General features: G+C 41.7%; 2 protein-coding genes across 2 annotated transcripts in view; both read left to right on the top strand.

Moving 5' to 3' along the window:
- gh1 (growth hormone 1) overlaps window positions 1-1,004 on the top strand; it is a 5,253-nt gene extending 4,249 nt beyond the window's left edge. The window contains exons 4-6 of the mRNA XM_072369244.1: window positions 327-470; window positions 541-687; window positions 765-1,004. Of these exons, the coding sequence (XP_072225345.1) occupies window positions 327-470; window positions 541-687; window positions 765-827 (354 nt within the window). The 3' untranslated portion in view covers window positions 828-1,004. The remainder of the gene's footprint in view (window positions 1-326; window positions 471-540; window positions 688-764) is intronic.
- Window positions 1,005-1,920: 916 nt separating this feature from the next.
- Window positions 1,921-20,586, top strand: part of cdc27 (cell division cycle 27) — a 31,808-nt gene continuing 13,142 nt past the window's right edge. Inside the window, exons 1-8 of the mRNA XM_072368419.1 lie at window positions 1,921-2,094; window positions 9,072-9,147; window positions 9,279-9,426; window positions 11,271-11,396; window positions 11,480-11,577; window positions 11,655-11,800; window positions 13,686-13,906; window positions 14,096-14,195. Coding sequence (XP_072224520.1) covers window positions 2,068-2,094; window positions 9,072-9,147; window positions 9,279-9,426; window positions 11,271-11,396; window positions 11,480-11,577; window positions 11,655-11,800; window positions 13,686-13,906; window positions 14,096-14,195 — 942 coding nt within the window. The 5' untranslated portion in view covers window positions 1,921-2,067. The remainder of the gene's footprint in view (window positions 2,095-9,071; window positions 9,148-9,278; window positions 9,427-11,270; window positions 11,397-11,479; window positions 11,578-11,654; window positions 11,801-13,685; window positions 13,907-14,095; window positions 14,196-20,586) is intronic.

Raw genomic sequence — 20,586 nt, forward strand, 5'->3', positions numbered from 1 at the left:
ATCCAACTGTGAGATCTTTAAGATGTGATGGAGCTCGGTCATTAAGAGCTTTATATGTGAGGAATGTAACATTGTGTCAGCATAGATTGATTAGCTCTGATATGAAGTTAGTGGAATGTGGTTTGAAAGGCATGTTGATGCTTAAGATGGCCGGCTCCATTCCTGTATTCTATAAAACAGTCAAAACAAGAATAAAGCTGCTTGGTCACCACTTCAGATCACATCGTGATTAAAAACAAGCAAAAGGGAAGTGTGGCATCAGAGATGTGTGAGAGTACCTTCTATAGACAACACAGTGACACAAGTTATCTGTTGATTGGTTGTAGGTGCTGAAGCTGCTGTCCATCTCCTACGGCCTGGTGGAGTCCTGGGAGTTTCCCAGCCGTTTCCTATCTGGAAGTTCGGCCCCCAGGACCCAGATTTCACCTAAACTGTCTGAGCTGAAGACAGGAATACTGCTGCTGATCAGGGTGAGAACACACATAAAGCACCTTTATGGGCCTCCGCGTTACCGGTGTGACTGACCACCTGATCCTGCAGGCCAATCAGGACCCAGCAGAGATCTTCTCAGACCCCTCAACCCCCCAGGTGCCACCGTATGGGAATTATTATCAAAGTCTGGGAGCTGATGAGTCACTGAGACGAACCTATGAACTGTTGGCGTGCTTCAAGAAGGACATGCACAAGGTGAGGATGAAGAGGCTGATGATGTCATGATGGTGATTTAAACATAGCAATGAAGATGATGATGACTGTACTTGCAGGTGGAGACCTACCTGACCGTGGCTAAATGTCGACTCTCTCCTGAGGCAAACTGCACTCTGTGATCTCCACTTGAAGCCCCACCCCATGCTGATGATGTCACATGACCAGGGTTAGCAGTAGCATTAGCGTAGGCTCTGCTTGCTTTATTTCTCTAGCAGCTGAAGCTGTGACGGTGACATCACATTTCTGATGTCCCACCAGCAGTGTGAAAAATAAAGTGTGCGTTTTGTTGCATTGAAGTGTGAGTCGTCTCTTCTAAAGGTTTTGTGGGCCTGAAAGTGGCAGCTGGGACAGGCTCCCTCCACGAGCGATAGATTTTTTTACCTGTGGGTTGGAATCACCTGAGACAACTGCTGAGCCTGTGAGGAGGGGGGTTCACACAGGGAGGTGTGACTGATTTACAGGGTTTAAGCAGGTTGCAGGTGTGAAACTGACATCCATGTTGATGCCAAGATGCAGGAGTAACATAAAACATAAAGAGGGCAGCACTGACAGTGTACAGACAACTTCTTTCCATGACTAATTTGCAGACTTTATATATTTTCATAATTATTTTCCTGATACCACTTTATTTATAAAACACTTTAAAAACAACAACAATGCTGACCAAAGGGCTGCAAAATAAAACATCAACTTAAAGGAAGACAGGCCAAGGGTAAAAGATAGTACAAAATATGAGATTACAAAAATGACAAAAGTAAGTGAGTCCAAAAAATAACAATATAACAATTATTCTAGCCTCATTTTCTATACTTGGTCATCCAATCAGATTTCGAAGTTTTCACATTTCTTTGTAATAAACAAGGTAAAAAAATAGAATTCAGAATTCTTGAGTAATAAACCATGGCACACATAGGGATGTCTAATTTGTTGATGGAGGCATAATTTCCCTGTGCAGATCGAACATATATTTCCCTTTAGACAAACTTACCACCTTTTTAACTGCAATTAATTAGTTAAAATACATTAAAAGAGTAATATTCTATAGTAGACATACTTAACTCGGCCTCTAACTGGTAACAAAGTTCTTTCAATAAAACATTCAACATTATTTACACTCACCACCTTCACTCTTATCTGCTTTACCCCGATTCACCAGCGGGGGTCGCAGCTGCCTGAGAGTCGTTTGTTTCCGCCTTTAGTCGTCATCCTCCTCGGGATTCTTCGGCTGTGCTCGGCAGGTAACGGTCGGTACGTTCAAATGTTCGGCTTCGGCTCCTCCTGGAGACTGAAGTGAAGAAAGGGCCCAAAAGAAAAGGAGAAACAGACGGCAGGAACTGATAGACGGAGTCTGGAAGCGGAATGACGGTGCTGCAGGAACCTGTCCAGGTACAAACACGCCGTCAGATTGTTGTCATGAGCGGGGAGCCGAGTATTTATGAAGCCGGCCTCAGTGGCTAGTTCAGTCCGCGGTGGGAGAGTTGTCCCCCGCCGCAGGCCCCGCAGCCCGCCGCTCAAAGCCCGGAGTTTTACCCCGTAGTTAGACCTAGTTCAGGTCTGTCGAGGGGCTTTCAGCTCAGGACTAAAACAGAGCCAATCAGCTTGCTAACGGCTGTGTGGTTACAGAATAGATGGATAGTGCCAAAGTCCTTTAAAAAACTGCCAGATTTAAATTTCACTTGCTGTAGGGTAATCATTCCTAGGATGAGAAAGACTCTTGTGAAATGTTGTAACATGGTTGGTACCGCGTATTGCCTTAGCAAAGATTTAAGACGAGAATGTTTTTGTAAAAGGAAAACTGGATATATCCCCAGCGTTTTCGTGTTCTGGTCCTTCAGGTTGGCTGAGTTCAGAAATCGCTGCAGAGGGAAAGAAAACATTGTGGAAAGTTTGCTTTCTACAAAACAAGCCTTTCAACGTGGGTTGTTTGTATACCGAATTTATCAATGGACATGGCATGTTATTTTAAGGTCTGTTATTTAGCTGTGTATCCTTGCCGATGAGCAACACTTCTCAATCTGTGACTTTCTGAACGGAGATCAGTGATGTTAGCGCGGATAAAGCTAAAATGCTAACAGGGTGTTAGCTGGCTAACGCTGTGGCTAACGTCTGTATGCTCGGCTTCAGTCCGCCGGAGTTCAGCTTTAAAGTTCACCGATGAAAATAAACGGCTGTTGTGACTGTTCTTGGTGTGAGGTTACAGTCTGACCCGAGATCAGCCACTGCAGGACCGAGTTAACCAACAATCGTTAGCCTCTGGTTACACCACAAGCTAACACCAGCTAGCTACCGGTAAACGTGATCAGCGACGGCTAAAAGCTGCTTCAGCTCCCCATTCTGCCGTTTAACGTTAATATCACAGGTGTGTTTGTGACGCAGCATTTTTGCAACTTTATGGGGATTATTTAATGCATTGCTTTGCAACCCTGGTCCTCAAGACACACTCCCCTGAATGTTTCCCTTCCTTCCCTGCCCCAGCACACCTGATTCAAATGAATGTCTCTTTAACAGCCATCTGCAGAGTTTACAGAATTGACCCGTTTATTTGAGTCAGTTGTGCAGCAGGGAAGGAAGGTAAACATGCAGGGCAGTGTGTCGACAAAGAAGGTAGGGAAACACTGTGTCAACCTTTAGAGGAATGTGTTTTTTCTTTGTTCAGCCACTTAACTCTGACCTTTGAACCCTTCAGGCAGAAAAAAGGCTCCTAACTCAAGGGATGAACCAGTGTTGTGTCGACACAGAACAGACAACTTAGCAAAGAAGCCATTTTAAACTGGATCTTTAGGCACTTTGTCACAAAGACACATCATTTGTTCCCATTTCTTTAGCTGCATCTACGAAAAACAGCAAAGAAAACACAGTTTGACAGACAGAAAATAGGATTTCTGCAGCAACAAGGTGATTCCCAAAGAGCTATTAGCTGAAAACTTGGCATATCTCAGCATGGTGTGCAGTGTGTCCTTAAAACATTTGAGGAAACTGGACAAGTGGAGGACAAAAGAAGAAGTGTCAGGCCTAAAAAACTATCTCCAGCAGATGAACAGGATCTGAAAGTGATGTCCTTAAGAAAGAGGAAAAAATCCAGCTGTGACCTGACAGGACCTGAGAGATGCATCTGGACCTTCAGCTGATCCATCTACTGTTGGCCCAAGGGCCCTGAGAGACGTTTTTTTAAGGTTCTTCTTATTTAAGATTATTATTGTTCTTAGGTTTATTATTATTAGTATTTCTAACTAAGTGGTTCATCCAGCTGAGTGTTGACAGGAGATTCCCCCCCCTGCACCCAGCTGACAGCCAGGAGCTGCAGAGCAGGCGTCTCGTGGCGTGTAGCGCGTCGTTACTTTCTCTCACCAGGTGTGAGTGATCCCTGTAACACGTTACGTTTGGTGTTTATTAAAGGCGTACATGTAGTTAGTTTAAGGTAAAAGGCCGGTTTCTGAGTCTGCTGAAGCTCCTGCTGGCTGTACACAGAGGATGTTTCACCTGTGCTCAGCTGGAGCTTGTCTTTGTGGCGTGTTCAGAAGTACCGTATTTTCCGGACTTTAAGTCGCTCCGCAGCGTAAGTCACATCAGGCAAAAAATGCATCATGAAAAGGAAAAACAAGTTGCACCCAACTATAAATCGCATTTATTTGAAATTTATTTCACAAAATCCAAGACCAAGAACAGACGTTTACTCTGGAAAGGAAAGCTACACAACAGCACCTCGGCCCACGGGGTGTAGAACGTGAGGGGACCTCGTCCATGTTGACATGATCCGGTGACACGTTGTGTTCGCTTACCTGCTTTTCAATGACCTCAAGGAAAGTGTGGGCCTCGGCCTGGAAGCCTGGAAGTCTGCTGGCAGCTTCTGACACACCGGTGTCTGAAAGAGAAGTGGAAGAACACCCAGAAGGCCCTCCTGCAGAGTCATTTGTGTTTATCTCCTTTGCAAGTAACGGGGCGTAAAGACGTAGCTGCACCGCTGACAGCCTCTCCCGGCAGGACGGACACTCTGACTGTATCCAGGTAGTTCTCAGGGCCAGACCTGTGCGTCGCCTCTCGGGCTGCAGCTATCGAATATTCTATGGAATATTCCATCTATTAATCCAGTAAAACATACTTTTGCTTAATTAAAGCACAATTATAAATATACAATAAAAAACAAGACAGATCACCTAATAATAACCAATTTGTGTCCTTTTTAAGAAAAACTGACATTTATTTATTTATTATTTTATTTACATCTATATTTTGCAAAGTAGTAAACCGTTCCAGTCAAAATTTCCTATAAAAATATATAAAATTACCTCAAACTTAACATTTCATGAGACATAAAAATAAATGAAGTTGTTTCACACTTATTTGTCCTCAGTATAAAAATGAAGCTCTGAATACTGCTGTTATGGTCCGCCGGCTCCATCTTGCAATGTAAACACGCCCTGATGTTGCTCTTAATTTTCTATTTAAAATGATCTTCTGTCTCTTCCTCTTGTTACTTTGGCTCTGCTGCCGTTCTGTACATCAACACTGAACTCACACGCTACCAAAAGCCCGCTTCCATCGTCTTCTGCTTTACGTGATTTACCAATCTTATACGAATTATTACCGATATTATGTATATGTATTAGTGAGCGTGTTTTAAGGCCAATATGGATTAATTTGACATCAGTCGATTTTTATGGGCCGATATTGGCACGATTTAATTTTTTTCTCCCCCCATTTACATGATAAAGATGACACAATGACAACCAGTCTCAATTTAAACAAAAAAAGAAACATTTATTAACAAAACATATTAACTGTAGCAAACAATGTAGAACATTTGAATATAAAACAATAGAAATAAACAATCTTAACACTTAAATGTTTGTGCACTTTACATAGCAGCATGAGGCCTTTGTAGTGCAGAGGACTTTCCTGAGAAGATTTGTTGACAGTAATACAACAAAAAAAGAACCGTGAACAATGGCTGATAATTGATCGGCGAACGCACGGATCAAGTGAAAACTGTAAAAATTGGCCCGATGTATATCGCTGTACCGGTCGAGCTCTAACATGTAAAGTATATATTGTAAGTACATTATGTCGATGGAGCACCTGTAATGTAGGTACCGTGTCGCCCTAAAAAGAATCCGTGCAAAATGGGAACTTTGAGTTTAATTAAACGAGGCTTCGAGGCAGAGGAAACTCCTCGATCATTTTTTGTAATCTGGTTACTTGAGGAATCGTTGCAGGCCTAATCGTTTCCCACATCTCACGCTCTGCCATGTCACACATGCATTTTGTTTGATTTGACACAACAGAAAGGTGTGTGACATCATCACGGCGCCGTTCCTTTTTACGTCTTTGGACTCGGCTCGGCTGACTTCTTCCTGTTCGTGGCGCGCTGCAGCACTGCTGGAAGAAGTCGGACAGGAAGTGCACCGTTCTTATATCTTCTGTTGTGATCACTCGTTTATTATAATAGGAAATTATCTCTCTGTCATCAGCTCTCTGTCCTGTGGCCAGCTCCTCCGACCAATAACGCAGCTCAGATTAGGGCTGGGCGATATAACCATAGCTACCAGGAGTAACCTTTATGAAACATATACTTTTCAATAGATAATATCGATAATAATACAATGACAACGAGAGGTGCGCTGTGCTGAACCAATCACGTGGCTGGAATAGAGCCATGCCAGCAGTTGGCCGTTTGTTTGTGCTGCTGCAGCCGTATAAAAAAGAGAAAAAGTGCGTTTCGGAAGAAACGACGGAAGACGCAGCCCGAGGCGTAAGGCATGACGTGAAGTCCGACATGAAACAGAGCGGTGTGCACTGCAGGTGATGTTGAGTCGGTCCCACCTGCCGATCAGGCCCGTCTGTAACCACTGTCAGAACCACCTGTTGATGCACCTGCTGATCCACCTGTTGATGCACCTGTTGATCCAGCTGTTGATGCACCTGTTGATCCACCTGTTGATCCACCTGTTGATCCAGCTGTTGATGCACCTGCTGATCCACCTGTTGATGCACCTGCTGATCCACCTGTTGATGCACCTGCTGATCCACCTGTTGATGCACCTGTTGATCCAGCTGTTGATCCACCTGTTGATGCACCTGTTGATCCACCTGTTGATCCACCTGTTGATCCACCTGTTGATCCACCTGTTGATGCACCTGTTGATGCACCTGCTGATCCAGCTGTTGATCCACCTGTTGATGCACCTGTTGATCCAGCTGTTGATCCACCTGTTGATGCACCTGCTGATCCACCTGTTGATGCACCTGCTGATCCAGCTGTTGATGCACCTGCTGATCCACCTGTTGATGCACCTGTTGATCCAGCTGTTGATGCAGCTGTTGATCCAGCTGTTGATGCACCTGTTGATCCACCTGTTGATGCACCTGTTGATCCAGCTGTTGATGCACCTGTTGATCCAGCTGTTGATGCAGCTGTTGATCCAGCTGTTGATGCAGCTGTTGATGCAGCTGTTGATGCAGCTGTTGATCCAGCTGTTGATGCACCTGTTGATCCACCTGTTGATGCACCTGCTGATCCAGCTGTTGATGCACCTGCTGATCCACCTGTTGATGCACCTGTTGATCCAGCTGTTGATGCAGCTGTTGATCCAGCTGTTGATGCACCTGTTGATCCACCTGTTGATGCACCTGTTGATCCACCTGTTGATGCACCTGTTGATCCAGCTGTTGATGCAGCTGTTGATCCAGCTGTTGATGCAGCTGTTGATGCAGCTGTTGATCCAGCTGTTGATGCACCTGTTGATGCACCTGTTGATCCACCTGTTGATCCAGCTGTTGATCCACCTGTTGATCCACCTGTTGATCCACCTGCTGATGCACCTGTTGATCCACCTGTTGATCCACCTGTTGATCCACCTGTTGATCCACCTGCTGATGCACCTGTTGATCCACCTGTTGATCCAGCTGTTGATCCAGCTGTTGATCCACCTGCTGATGCACCTGTTGATCCACCTGTTGATGCAGCTGTTGATCCAGCTGTTGATGCACCTGTTGATCCAGCTGTTGATGCACCTGTTGATGCACCTGTTGATCCAGCTGTTGATCCACCTGTTGATGCACCTGTTGATCCACCTGTTGATCCAGCTGTTGATCCACCTGCTGATGCACCTGTTGATCCACCTGTTGATGCACCTGTTGATCCAGCTGTTGATCCACCTGTTGATGCACCTGTTGATCCACCTGTTGATCCAGCTGTTGATCCACCTGCTGATGCACCTGTTGATCCACCTGCTGATGCACCTGTTGATCCACCTGTTGATCCACCTGCTGATCCACCTGTTGATGCAGCTGTTGATCCACCTGTTGATGCACCTGTTGATCCACCTGTTGATGCACCTGTTGATCCACCTGTTGATGCACCTGTTGATCCACCTGTTGATCCACCTGCTGATGCACCTGTTGATCCAGCTGTTGATGCAGCTGTTGATCCAGCTGTTGATCCACCTGTTGATGCAGCTGTTGATCCACCTGTTGATGCACCTGTTGATCCACCTGTTGATGCAGCTGTTGATGCACCTGTTGATCCAGCTGTTGATGCACCTGCTGATCCACCTGTTGATCCACCTGTTGATGCACCTGTTGATCCACCTGTTGATGCAGCTGTTGATCCAGCTGTTGATGCAGCTGTTGATCCAGCTGTTGATCCACCTGTTGATCCACCTGTTGATGCAGCTGTTGATCCACCTGTTGATGCACCTGTTGATCCAGCTGTTGATGCACCTGTTGATCCAGCTGTTGATGCACCTGTTGATGCAGCTGTTGATGCACCTGTTGATCCACCTGTTGATGCAGCTGTTGATCCAGCTGTTGATGCAGCTGTTGATCCAGCTGTTGATCCACCTGTTGATCCACCTGTTGATGCAGCTGTTGATCCACCTGTTGATGCACCTGTTGATCCAGCTGTTGATCCACCTGTTGATCCACCTGTTGATGCACCTGTTGATCCACCTGTTGATCCACCTGCTGATGCACCTGTTGATCCAGCTGTTGATGCAGCTGTTGATCCAGCTGTTGATCCACCTGTTGATGCAGCTGTTGATCCACCTGTTGATGCACCTGTTGATCCACCTGTTGATGCAGCTGTTGATGCACCTGTTGATCCAGCTGTTGATGCACCTGCTGATCCACCTGTTGATCCACCTGTTGATGCACCTGTTGATCCACCTGTTGATGCAGCTGTTGATCCAGCTGTTGATGCAGCTGTTGATCCAGCTGTTGATCCACCTGTTGATCCACCTGTTGATGCAGCTGTTGATCCACCTGTTGATGCACCTGTTGATCCAGCTGTTGATGCACCTGTTGATCCAGCTGTTGATGCACCTGTTGATCCAGCTGTTGATGCACCTGTCTGTCTCTGTGCTCAGGCTGCAGTGTGGCAGGCTCTGAACCACTATGCCTACCTGGATGCTGTTTTCCTCGCAGAGAGACTCTACGCTGAAGGTAACACCGGTTCATTCAACTGTTTGTAGTCCAGATTTCTACATTTCTAAATGTCTGCAGAAGCAGCTCTAAAACTGTCTCAGAGTGTGGTTGGTTTAAAGTTGACCTGAGTGTGTGTACCTCTGTCTCAGTGAGGTCAGAGGAGGCGCTCTACCTGTTGGCCACCTGTTACCACCGCTCAGGGAAGCCGTACAAAGCATACCGCCTGCTGAAGGCTCACAGCTGCTCCACGCCGCAGGTTCGATTCCTGCTGGCAAAATGCTGCGTGGAACTCAGCAAGTAAGAACACACACACACACCCAGAAGCTGTGATCTGTCACGGTGAAAACGCTGACCTCTGATAACGCTGACCTCTGAAAACGCTGACCTCTGATAACGCTGACCTCTGATAACGCTGACCTCTGAAAACGCTGACCTCTGAAAACGCTGACCTCTGATAACGCTGACCTCTGATAACGCTGACCTCTGAAAACGCTGACCTCTGAAAACGCTGACCTCTGATAACGCTGACCTCTGATAACGCTGACCTCTGAAAACGCTGACCTCTGAAAACACTGACCTCTGATAACGCTGACCTCTGAAAACGCTGACCTCTGAAAACGCTGACCTCTGATAACGCTGACCTCTGATAACGCTGACCTCTGATAACGCTGACCTCTGATAACGCTGACCTCTGAAAACGCTGACCTCTGAAAACGCTGACCTCTGATAACGCTGACCTCTGATAACGCTGACCTCTGATAACGCTGACCTCTGATAACGCTGACCTCTGAAAACGCTGACCTCTGAAAACACTGACCTCTGATAACGCTGACCTCTGAAAACGCTGACCTCTGATAACGCTGACCTCTGATAACGCTGACCTCTGAAAACGCTGACCTCTGATAACGCTGACCTCTGATAACGCTGACTTCTGATAACGCTGACCTCTGATAACGCTGACCTCTGATAACGCTGACCTCTGATAACGCTGACCTCTGATAACGCTGACCTCTGAAAACGCTGACTTCTGATAACGCTGACCTCTGAAAACGCTGACCTCTGAAAACGCTGATTTCTGATAACGCTGACCTCTGAAAACGCTGACCTCTGAAAACGCTGATTTCTGATAACGCTGACCTCTGATAACGCTGACCTCTGATAACGCTGACCTCTGATAACTCTGACCTCTGATAACGCTGACCTCTGAAAACGCTGACCTCTGAAAACGCTGACCTCTGATAACGCTGACCTCTGAAAACGCTGACCTCTGATAACGCTGACCTCTGAAAACGCTGACCTCTGATAACGCTGACCTCTGAAAACGCTGACCTCTGATAACGCTGACCTCTGAAAACGCTGACCTCTGAAAACGCTGACCTCTGATAACGCTGACCTCTGATAACGCTGACCTCTGATAACGCTGACCTCTGAAAACGCTGACCTCTGATAACGCTGACCTCTGAAAACGCTGACCTCTGATAACGCTGACCTCTGAAAACGCTGACCTCTGAAAACGCTGACCTCTGATAACGCTGACCTCTGATAACGCTGACCTCTGAAAACGCTGACCTCTGAAAACGCTGACCTCTGATAACGCTGACCTCTGAAAACGCTGACCTCTGATAACGCTGACCTCTGAAAACGCTGACCTCTGAAAACGCTGACCTCTGATAACGCTGACCTCTGATAACGCTGACCTCTGAAAACGCTGACCTCTGATAACGCTGACCTCTGAAAACGCTGACCTCTGATAACGCTGACTTCTGATAACGCTGACCTCTGAAAACGCTGACCTCTGAAAACGCTGACTTCTGATAACGCTGACCTCTGAAAACGCTGACCTCTGATAACGCTGACCTCTGATAACGCTGACTTCTGATAACGCTGACCTCTGAAAACGCTGACCTCTGAAAACGCTGACCTCTGAAAACGCTGACCTCTGAAAACGCTAACCTCTGATAACGCTGACCTCTGAAAACGCTGACCTCTGAAAACGCTGACCTCTGAAAACGCTGACCTCTGATAACGCTGACCTCTGATAACGCTAACCTCTGAAAACGCTGATTTCTGATAACGCTAACCTCTGAAAACGCTGACCTCTGATCTCTTTCCTGTGACTCCGCCCACCTGTGGGCTTGCAGACTGGCTGAGGGAGAACAGGTCCTGATTGGTGGAGTGCTGAACAAACAGAAGAGTCAGGATGACATCATTACAGAGTTTGGAGACTCCGCCTCCTTCACGCTGTCGTTACTGGGTCACATTTACTGGTAATTATAGCCCCGCCCCCGTGTGTTTCAGGCTGTTTCAGGCGCTCCATCTGTTGACTCCTCACCTGTCTGTCTCTGAGCAGTAAGACGGATCGTGTTGCTAAAGGCGCTGAATGTTTCCAGAGAAGTTTAACTCTCAACCCGTTCCTCTGGTCACCTTTCCAGAACCTCTGTCACCTAGGTAACGCACGCACTCATATGCCCTATCATGATGTCACATGATCATGACTCACTGGAACGTTTTGGTTTGTATTCAAGGAGAAAAACCAGACCCAGATCACGTCTTCAGGTTGTCTGCTCTACAGAACTCCTCAATAGCCCCACCCCCCCCATCTGTAAGCCCCGCCCATAACCCATCTCATCGCCTAGATACCGCCCTCATGGAAACACCGCAGGACACACTGGTACGTAAAACACACCACCTCAACTGTTCCTCAGCAGGTGTTAAAACTCAATAAAGCCAAGCTCAGGTGAGCACATGATTCAGTTCCATTCAATTCAGTTTTATTTATAAAGCGCCAGATTACAACAACTCATCTCAAGGCACTTAAATAATATATTACTATTCAAGCCAATTGGAATTCAATTCATTGTGATCATAATCCAATTCATTCACATAGAGCCAATTCAAAAGATAATATCTGAGCGAAGGAAACCAACAGATTGGACAGAAACTTGTCTTCAGTCCAATCTCCCGTCCTGAGCCTGAGGATGATGAAATCAACTTTAAATCTGGTTACAGCATTCTCTGACAGACACCTTCTATATGTAGAATTATTCTCAGAAGCCGTATAGTCAAGTAATGTAAATTCAAAAGTTATTAAAAAATGTTCAGAGAAGACAGAGTTATGAGGGAACACTGTTAACTGTTCACTCTCAATGCCATGAGTCAAAGGTCAAGGGTGTGATTAAGGCAGTGAGTAGGTCTGTGAACACTGAGAAAATCCAATAGAGTCTAATATAGAATTAAAGTTAATATTTAGGCTGTCATTTTCAACATCTACATGAATATTAAAGTCACCCACTACAATGACTTTATCTGTACTCAGCACTAACTGGGATAAAAACTCTGAGAATTCAGCCAGAAACTCAGCATCAGGTGGGAAGCCGCAGCTCTGCGTGTATCGTGCTGTCATCACTGACTGAACACAAACAGGTTAACCCTGAACATGTCCACAGAGTCGCTCTGTTCTGCTCAGAAATGTGTCGGCGGGGTGGAGACATTTTAAAGTGTCGGAGAGCGAGAAAAGAGTTGCGGTATGCAACAAGTGTTTAACCGAAGTATCTAGAGGGGGTTGTTCTCCAAACACCTTTGGCACTACGGCTTTAATTTAAAAGCCAAACACCCCGAGGAGCACCCCCTCTCCGTCTGTGGCCGACGTCTTCGGAAAGATGCAGAAGTTTGCAAAGGACAGCAAACGGGATCATAAGAAGGTCATGGGAGGCTGGTGCCAAAAGGACCATAATTAATTAGCTTTATGCACTTCTAATGCAGGTTTTGTTTGAAGGCCAACAGTTATGCTCAGTTATAGAGGGCTAATATAAATGTCAGAATATTAAATAAGCATTTACTTTCTTTGAAAATCATGTCTAAAACTATCATTTATTTATGGAATATTTAAAAAAAAAAAAAAGTAATGAAAAACTTAACAACTACATTCAGTACTCGGCCAAGCGCTTGGTTTCTTCCCTTCATCCCTAGTAAAGAGCGAAGCCTGGCAGAGCGTGGGCCTGGCAGAGCGTGGGCCTGGCAGAGCGTGGCAGAGCCTGGCAGAGCGTGGGCCTGGCAGAGCGTGGGCCTGGCAGAGCGTGGGCCTGGCAGAGCCTGGCAGAGCGTGGCAGAGCGTGGCCTGGCAGAGCGTGGCCTGGCAGAGCGTGGGCCTGGCAGAGCGTGGCAGAGCCTGGCAGAGCGTGGGCCTGGCAGAGCGTGGGCCTGGCAGAGCGTGGGCCTGGCAGAGCCTGGCAGAGCGTGGCAGAGCGTGGCCTGGCAGAGCGTGGCCTGGCAGAGCGTGGCCTGGCAGAGCGTGGGCCTGGCAGAGCGAGGCCTGGCAGAGCGCTGCCACTTCATTCCTACCTCCACGTTCACATGTGACGGCGTCCATACCGGCTGCTTTAGACGCTCTCCTTTATGTTCGTGGTCAATACTGGAAACGCACCGTATCAGAAACCATGTGGTTAAAGTGCTGCAGCAGAGAGCCTGTTTGGCACACACCATTATCCACTTTTAGCCTGAAAGAGAGGAATTCCTCTGCTGTAATCAGATTACTGACAGTGTTTCTTGTTTCTCAGGAGCTGAATCGTTTGAATCTAGAATCTTCTAATGGAAAGCTGACATCTGATTTGTCGGTTGCCTACATCGACTCCTCCCTCATCTCCCCTGAGACCGGTTCATTGTTGGGGAACACCGTTTCCATGGCATCAGCTGGCTCTCTATTAGCCAAACAAAATAAACCTAAGACTGGGCGGAGTCTACTGGGCGGCCCTGCGGCCCTCAGCCCGTTGACGCCCAGGTGAGTTACACCTGTGCAGAGGGATCACCTGTGGTGGTGGTTCTGCTTTGTTCAGGTTCTGAGCGTGAGGCCACGATAATGCATACTGTTACCATGGTGACAAAGCAGGTTAAAAGGGAGATGCCTTCATGAAACTGACCTGAGGCTCAGCTTCCTGATAACATACAACTCTGACTCTTGTGTGTGTAGTTTCGGCATCCTGCCCCTGGATCCCAGCCCGGGAGACCCTACATATCTACAGAACTATTCAGCTACAATGGAAACGCAAACCACAGCTACCAACAAGAAGGTACACACTTTGTAACACGCGTCATACAGTCGTCATATTCATAACACACGCATCATATTTATAACACGCCATATTCATAACACGCCATATTTATAACACGCATCATATTTATAACACGCCATATTCATAACACGCCATATTTATAACACGTTATATTTATAACACGCCATATTTATAACACGCCATATTTATAACACGCATCATATTTATAACACGTTATATTTATAACACGCCATATTTATAACATGTTATATTTATAACACGTCATATTTATAACACGTCATATTTATAACACGTCATATTTATAACACGTTATATTTATAACACGCCATATTTATAACACGTCATATTTATAACACGCCATATTTATAACACGCCATATTTATAACACGCCATATTTATAACACGCATCATATTTATAACACGCCATATTTATAACACGCCATATTTATAACACGCCATATTTATAACACGCATCATATTTATAACACGCCATATTTATAACACGCCATATTTATAACATGTTATATTTATAACACGTCATATTTATAACACGCCATATTTATAACACGCCATATTTATAACACGCCATATTTATAACACGCCATATTTATAACACGCATCATATTTATAACACGCCATATTCATAACACGCCATATTCATAACACGCCATATTTATAACACGTTATATTTATAACACGCCATATTTATAACATGTTATATTTATAACACGTCATATTTATAACACGTCATATTTATAACACGTCATATTTATAACACGTTATATTTATAACACGCCATATTTATAACACGTCATATTTATAACACGCCATATTTATAACACGCCATATTTATAACACGCCATATTTATAACACGCATCATATTTATAACACGCCATATTTATAACACGCCATATTTATAACACGCCATATTTATAACACGCATCATATTTATAACACGCCATATTTATAACACGCCATATTTATAACATGTTATATTTATAACACGTCATATTTATAACACGCCATATTTATAACACGCCATATTTATAACACGCCATATTTATAACACGCCATATTTATAACACGCATCATATTTATAACACGCCATATTCATAACACGCCATATTCATAACACGCCATATTTATAACACGTTATATTTATAACACGTCATATTTATAACACGCCATATTCATAACACGCATCATATTTATAACACGCCATATTTATAACACGCCATATTTATAACACGCCATATTCATAACACGCCATATTTATAACACGTATCATATTCATAACACGCATCATATTTATAACACGTCATATTCATAACACACGCATCATATTTATAACACGCCATATTCATAACACGCCATATTTATAACACGCATCATATTCATAACACGCATCATATTTATAACACGTCATATTCATAACACACGCATCATATTTATAACACGCCATATTCATAACACGCCATATTTATAACACGCCATATTTATAACACGCATCATATTTATAACACGCCATATTCATAACACGCCATATTTATAACACGTTATATTTATAACACGTCATATTTATAACACGTCATATTTATAACACGCCATATTTATAACACGCCATATTTATAACACGCATCATATTTATAACACGTCATATTTATAACACGCCATATTTATAACACGCCATATTTATAACACGCCATATTTATAACACGCCATATTTATAACACGCCATATTCATAACACACGCATCATATTCATAACACGCATCATATTTATAACACGTCATATTCATAACACACGCATCATATTTCTAACACGCATCATATTCGTAACACGCCATATTTATAACACGCATCATATTTCTAACACGCATCATATTTCTAACACGCATCATATTTCTAACACGCATCATATTCGTAACACGCCATATTTATAACACGCCATATTTATAACACGCCATATTTATAACACGCATCATATTCATAACACGCCATATTTATAACACGCCATATTTATAACACGCCATATTTATAACACGTCATATTTATAACACGCCATATTTATAACACGTCATATTCATAACACGTCATATTTATAACACGCATCATATTTATAACACGCCATATTTATAACACGTCATATTCATAACACACGCATCATATTTATAACACGCCATATTTATAACGCGCCATATTTATAACACGCCATATTTATAACACGCCATATTTATAACACGCATCATATTTATAACACGCCATATTTATAACACGCATCATATTTATAACATGTCATATTCATAACACGTCATATTCATAACACGTCATATTTATAACACGCATCATATTTATAACACTGCATATTTATAACACGTCATATTCATAACACACGCATCATATTTATAACACGCCATATTTATAACACGCATCATATTTATAACACGCCATATTTATAACACGCATCATATTTATAACACGTCATATTTATAACACGCCATATTTATAACACGCCATATTTATAACACGCCATATTCATAACACGTCATATTCATAACACACGCATCATATTTATAACACGCCATATTTATAACACGCATCATATTTATAACACGCCATATTTATAACACGCCATATTTATAACACGCCATATTTATAACACGCCATATTTATAACACGCATCATATTTATAACACGCCATATTTATAACACGCCATATTTATAACACGCATCATATTTATAACATGTCATATTCATAACACGTCATATTCATAACACGTCATATTTATAACACGCCATATTTATAACACGTCATATTCATAACACGCATCATATTCATAACACGCCATATTTATAACACACGCATCATATTTATAACATGTCATATTCATAACACGCCATATTTATAACACGTCATATTTATAACACGTCATATTTATAACACGCCATATTTATAACACGCCATATTTATAACACGCATCATATTTATAACACGCCATATTTATAACACGCCATATTTATAACACGCCATATTCATAACACGCCATATTCATAACACGCCATATTCATAACACGCCATATTTATAACACGCCATATTTATAACACGCGTCATATTTATAACACGCCATATTTATAACACGCATCATATTTATAACACGCCATATTTATAACACGTCATATTCATAACACGTCATATTCATAACACGCGCATCATATTTATAACACGCCATATTCATAACACACCATATTTATAACACACGCATCATATTTATCACATGTCATATTTATAACACGCCATATTTATAACACGCCATATTTATAACACGCCATATTTATAACACGCCATATTTGTAACACGCCATATTTGTAACACGTCATATTTATAACACGCATCATATTTATAACACGCATCATATTTATAACACGCATCATATTTATAACACGCCATATTTATAACACGTCATATTCATAACACACGCATCATATTTATAACACGCCATATTCATAACACGCCATATTTATAACACACGCATCATATTTATAACACATCATATTCATAACACACGCATAATATTTATAACACGCCATATTCATAACACGCCATATTTATAACACACGCATCATATTCATAACACGCCATATTTAACACACGCATCATATTTATAACATGTCATATTCATAACACACGCATCATATTTATAACACGCCATATTCATAACACGCCATATTTATAACACACGCATCATATTCATAACACGCCATATTTAACACACGCATCATATTTATAACATGTCATATTCATAACACACGCATAATATTTATAACACGCCATATTCATAACACGCCATATTTATAACACACGCATCATATTCATAACACGCCATATTTAACACACGCATCATATTTATAACATGTCATATTCATAACACACGCATCATATTTATAACACGCCATATTCATAACACGCCATATTTATAACACGCATCATATTTATAACACGCGTCATATTTATAACACGCGTCATATTTATAACACGTCATATTTATAACACGCATCATATTTATAACACGTCATATTCATAACACGCCATATTTATAACACGCCATATTTATAACACGCATCATATTTCTAACACGCCATATTTATAACACGCATCATATTTATAACACGTCATATTTATAACACGTCATATTTATAACACGCATCATATTTATAACACGCGTCATATTTATAACACGTCATATTTATAACACGTCATATTCATAACACGTCGTATTCATAACACGCCATATTTATAACACGCCATATTTATAACACGTCATATTCATAACACGTCATATTCATAACACGTCATATTTATAACACGCCATATTTATAACACGTCATATTTATAACACGCCATATTTATAACACGCCATATTTATAACACGCCATATTCATAACACGCCATATTTATAACACGCATCATATTTATAACACGCCATATTTATAACACGTCATATTCATAACACGCCATATTCATAACACGCCATATTCATAACACGCCATATTTATAACACACGCCATATTTATAACACACGCATCATATTTATAACACGCCATATTTCTAACACGTCATATTTATAACACACGCCATATTTATAACACGCATCATATTTATAACACGCATCATATTTATAACACGCATCATATTTATAACACGCATCATATTTATAACACGCATCATATTTATAACACGTCATATTCATAACACGTCATATTTATAACATGTCATATTTATAACACGCATCATATTTATAACACGTCATATTTATAACACGTCATATTTATAACATGTTATATTTATAACACATCATATTTATAACACGTCATATTTATAACACGTCATATTTATAACATGTTATATTTATAACACGCATCATATTTATAACACGTCATATTCATAACACGCCATATTTCTAACACGCCATATTTATAACACGCATCATATTTATAACACGCCATATTTATAACACGCATCATATTTATAACACGCATCATATTTATAACACGTCATATTTATAACACGTCATATTCATAACACGCCATATTCATAACACGCCATATTTATAACACACGCCATATTTATAACACGCCATATTTCTAACACGTCATATTTATAACACACGCCATATTTATAACACGCATCATATTTATAACACGCATCATATTTATAACACGTCATATTCATAACACGTCATATTTATAACATGTTATATTTATAACACGCATCATATTTATAACACGTCATATTCATAACACGTCATATTTATAACATGTTATATTTATAACACGCATCATATTTATAACACGTCATATTTATAACACGTCATATTTATAACACGTCATATTCATAACACGTCATATTCATAACACGTCATATTTATAACACGCCATATTTATAACACGTCATATTTATAACACGTCATATTTCTAACAAACATTTCAAAGACACACATTATTGTTTTAAGAAATAGATCGTGTTGGTATCGGGTGAGAAACTATTAGTTTTACCTTTCACTCTCTTTGGAACATTTCTAACAAAAACTTTGTTTCATTGATCTTTAATCTCCATCCAAAGTAACCCTAACCTTTAAAATGCCTCCTTTCCTGTAACTCACCTGCACGACCAAAGTTCATTAGTTGCTGAACATTATTTTGTGTTATTGTGAGAATGCTGGAAAGCTATTTGTTTTCCTGTATCTCTTTATTATTATTATTCTGTACGTTTTTTTGTCCGTTAACTACTTCTTCAATCTTTCACCGATTTCTACAATGTTGGTATCAAAAGGTTGAGCTCGTTCAGGAGATTTGTGCCATATGTCTTGGTGTTTATATCTTTTACACTTTTTAAACTATTCAACTTTGATTCAACTTTTTTCCTCATTCAAATGAATGGAAAGTGCTTTCAACGCTTCAAAAACTTCCTCCTCTTTCCAACCTAACTGTTTCTGCAGATTTTCAGCTAGAGACACCATTCAACCTTTGAACAGGTCACAAGACATTCAGCTGTTACCAATTGGTGCTTTTTCAACTATCAAGCCAATATTGAAACTCTTACGTACTTTCAGCTAGAGACACCATTCAAACTTTAAATGGCTCACAAGACATTCAGCTGTTACGAAATGGGTCAGCTTTTTCAAATAGTAAGTAATTTTGAAATATCACTGTTTTACAAACATGAAAAAAAATTCTCAATTTTTTTTGGCCCTTTCATCAAATGTTCTGTTCTTCCAGTAGGTTTAAATCATCCGACTATTGTTATTTCAACTTCAAATTCCTTCAAGCGAGACTTCAGCAACTGTTTTTTCAGCAAGATTATCCACTTTTTTAGCTTTGTCAGCTATC

This window comes from Leuresthes tenuis, unplaced genomic scaffold, assembly GCF_036924035.1.
Source record: "Leuresthes tenuis unplaced genomic scaffold, fLeuTen1.0.hap1 SCAF_17, whole genome shotgun sequence".
In the NCBI taxonomy this organism is placed as follows: domain Eukaryota; kingdom Metazoa; phylum Chordata; class Actinopteri; order Atheriniformes; family Atherinopsidae; genus Leuresthes; species Leuresthes tenuis.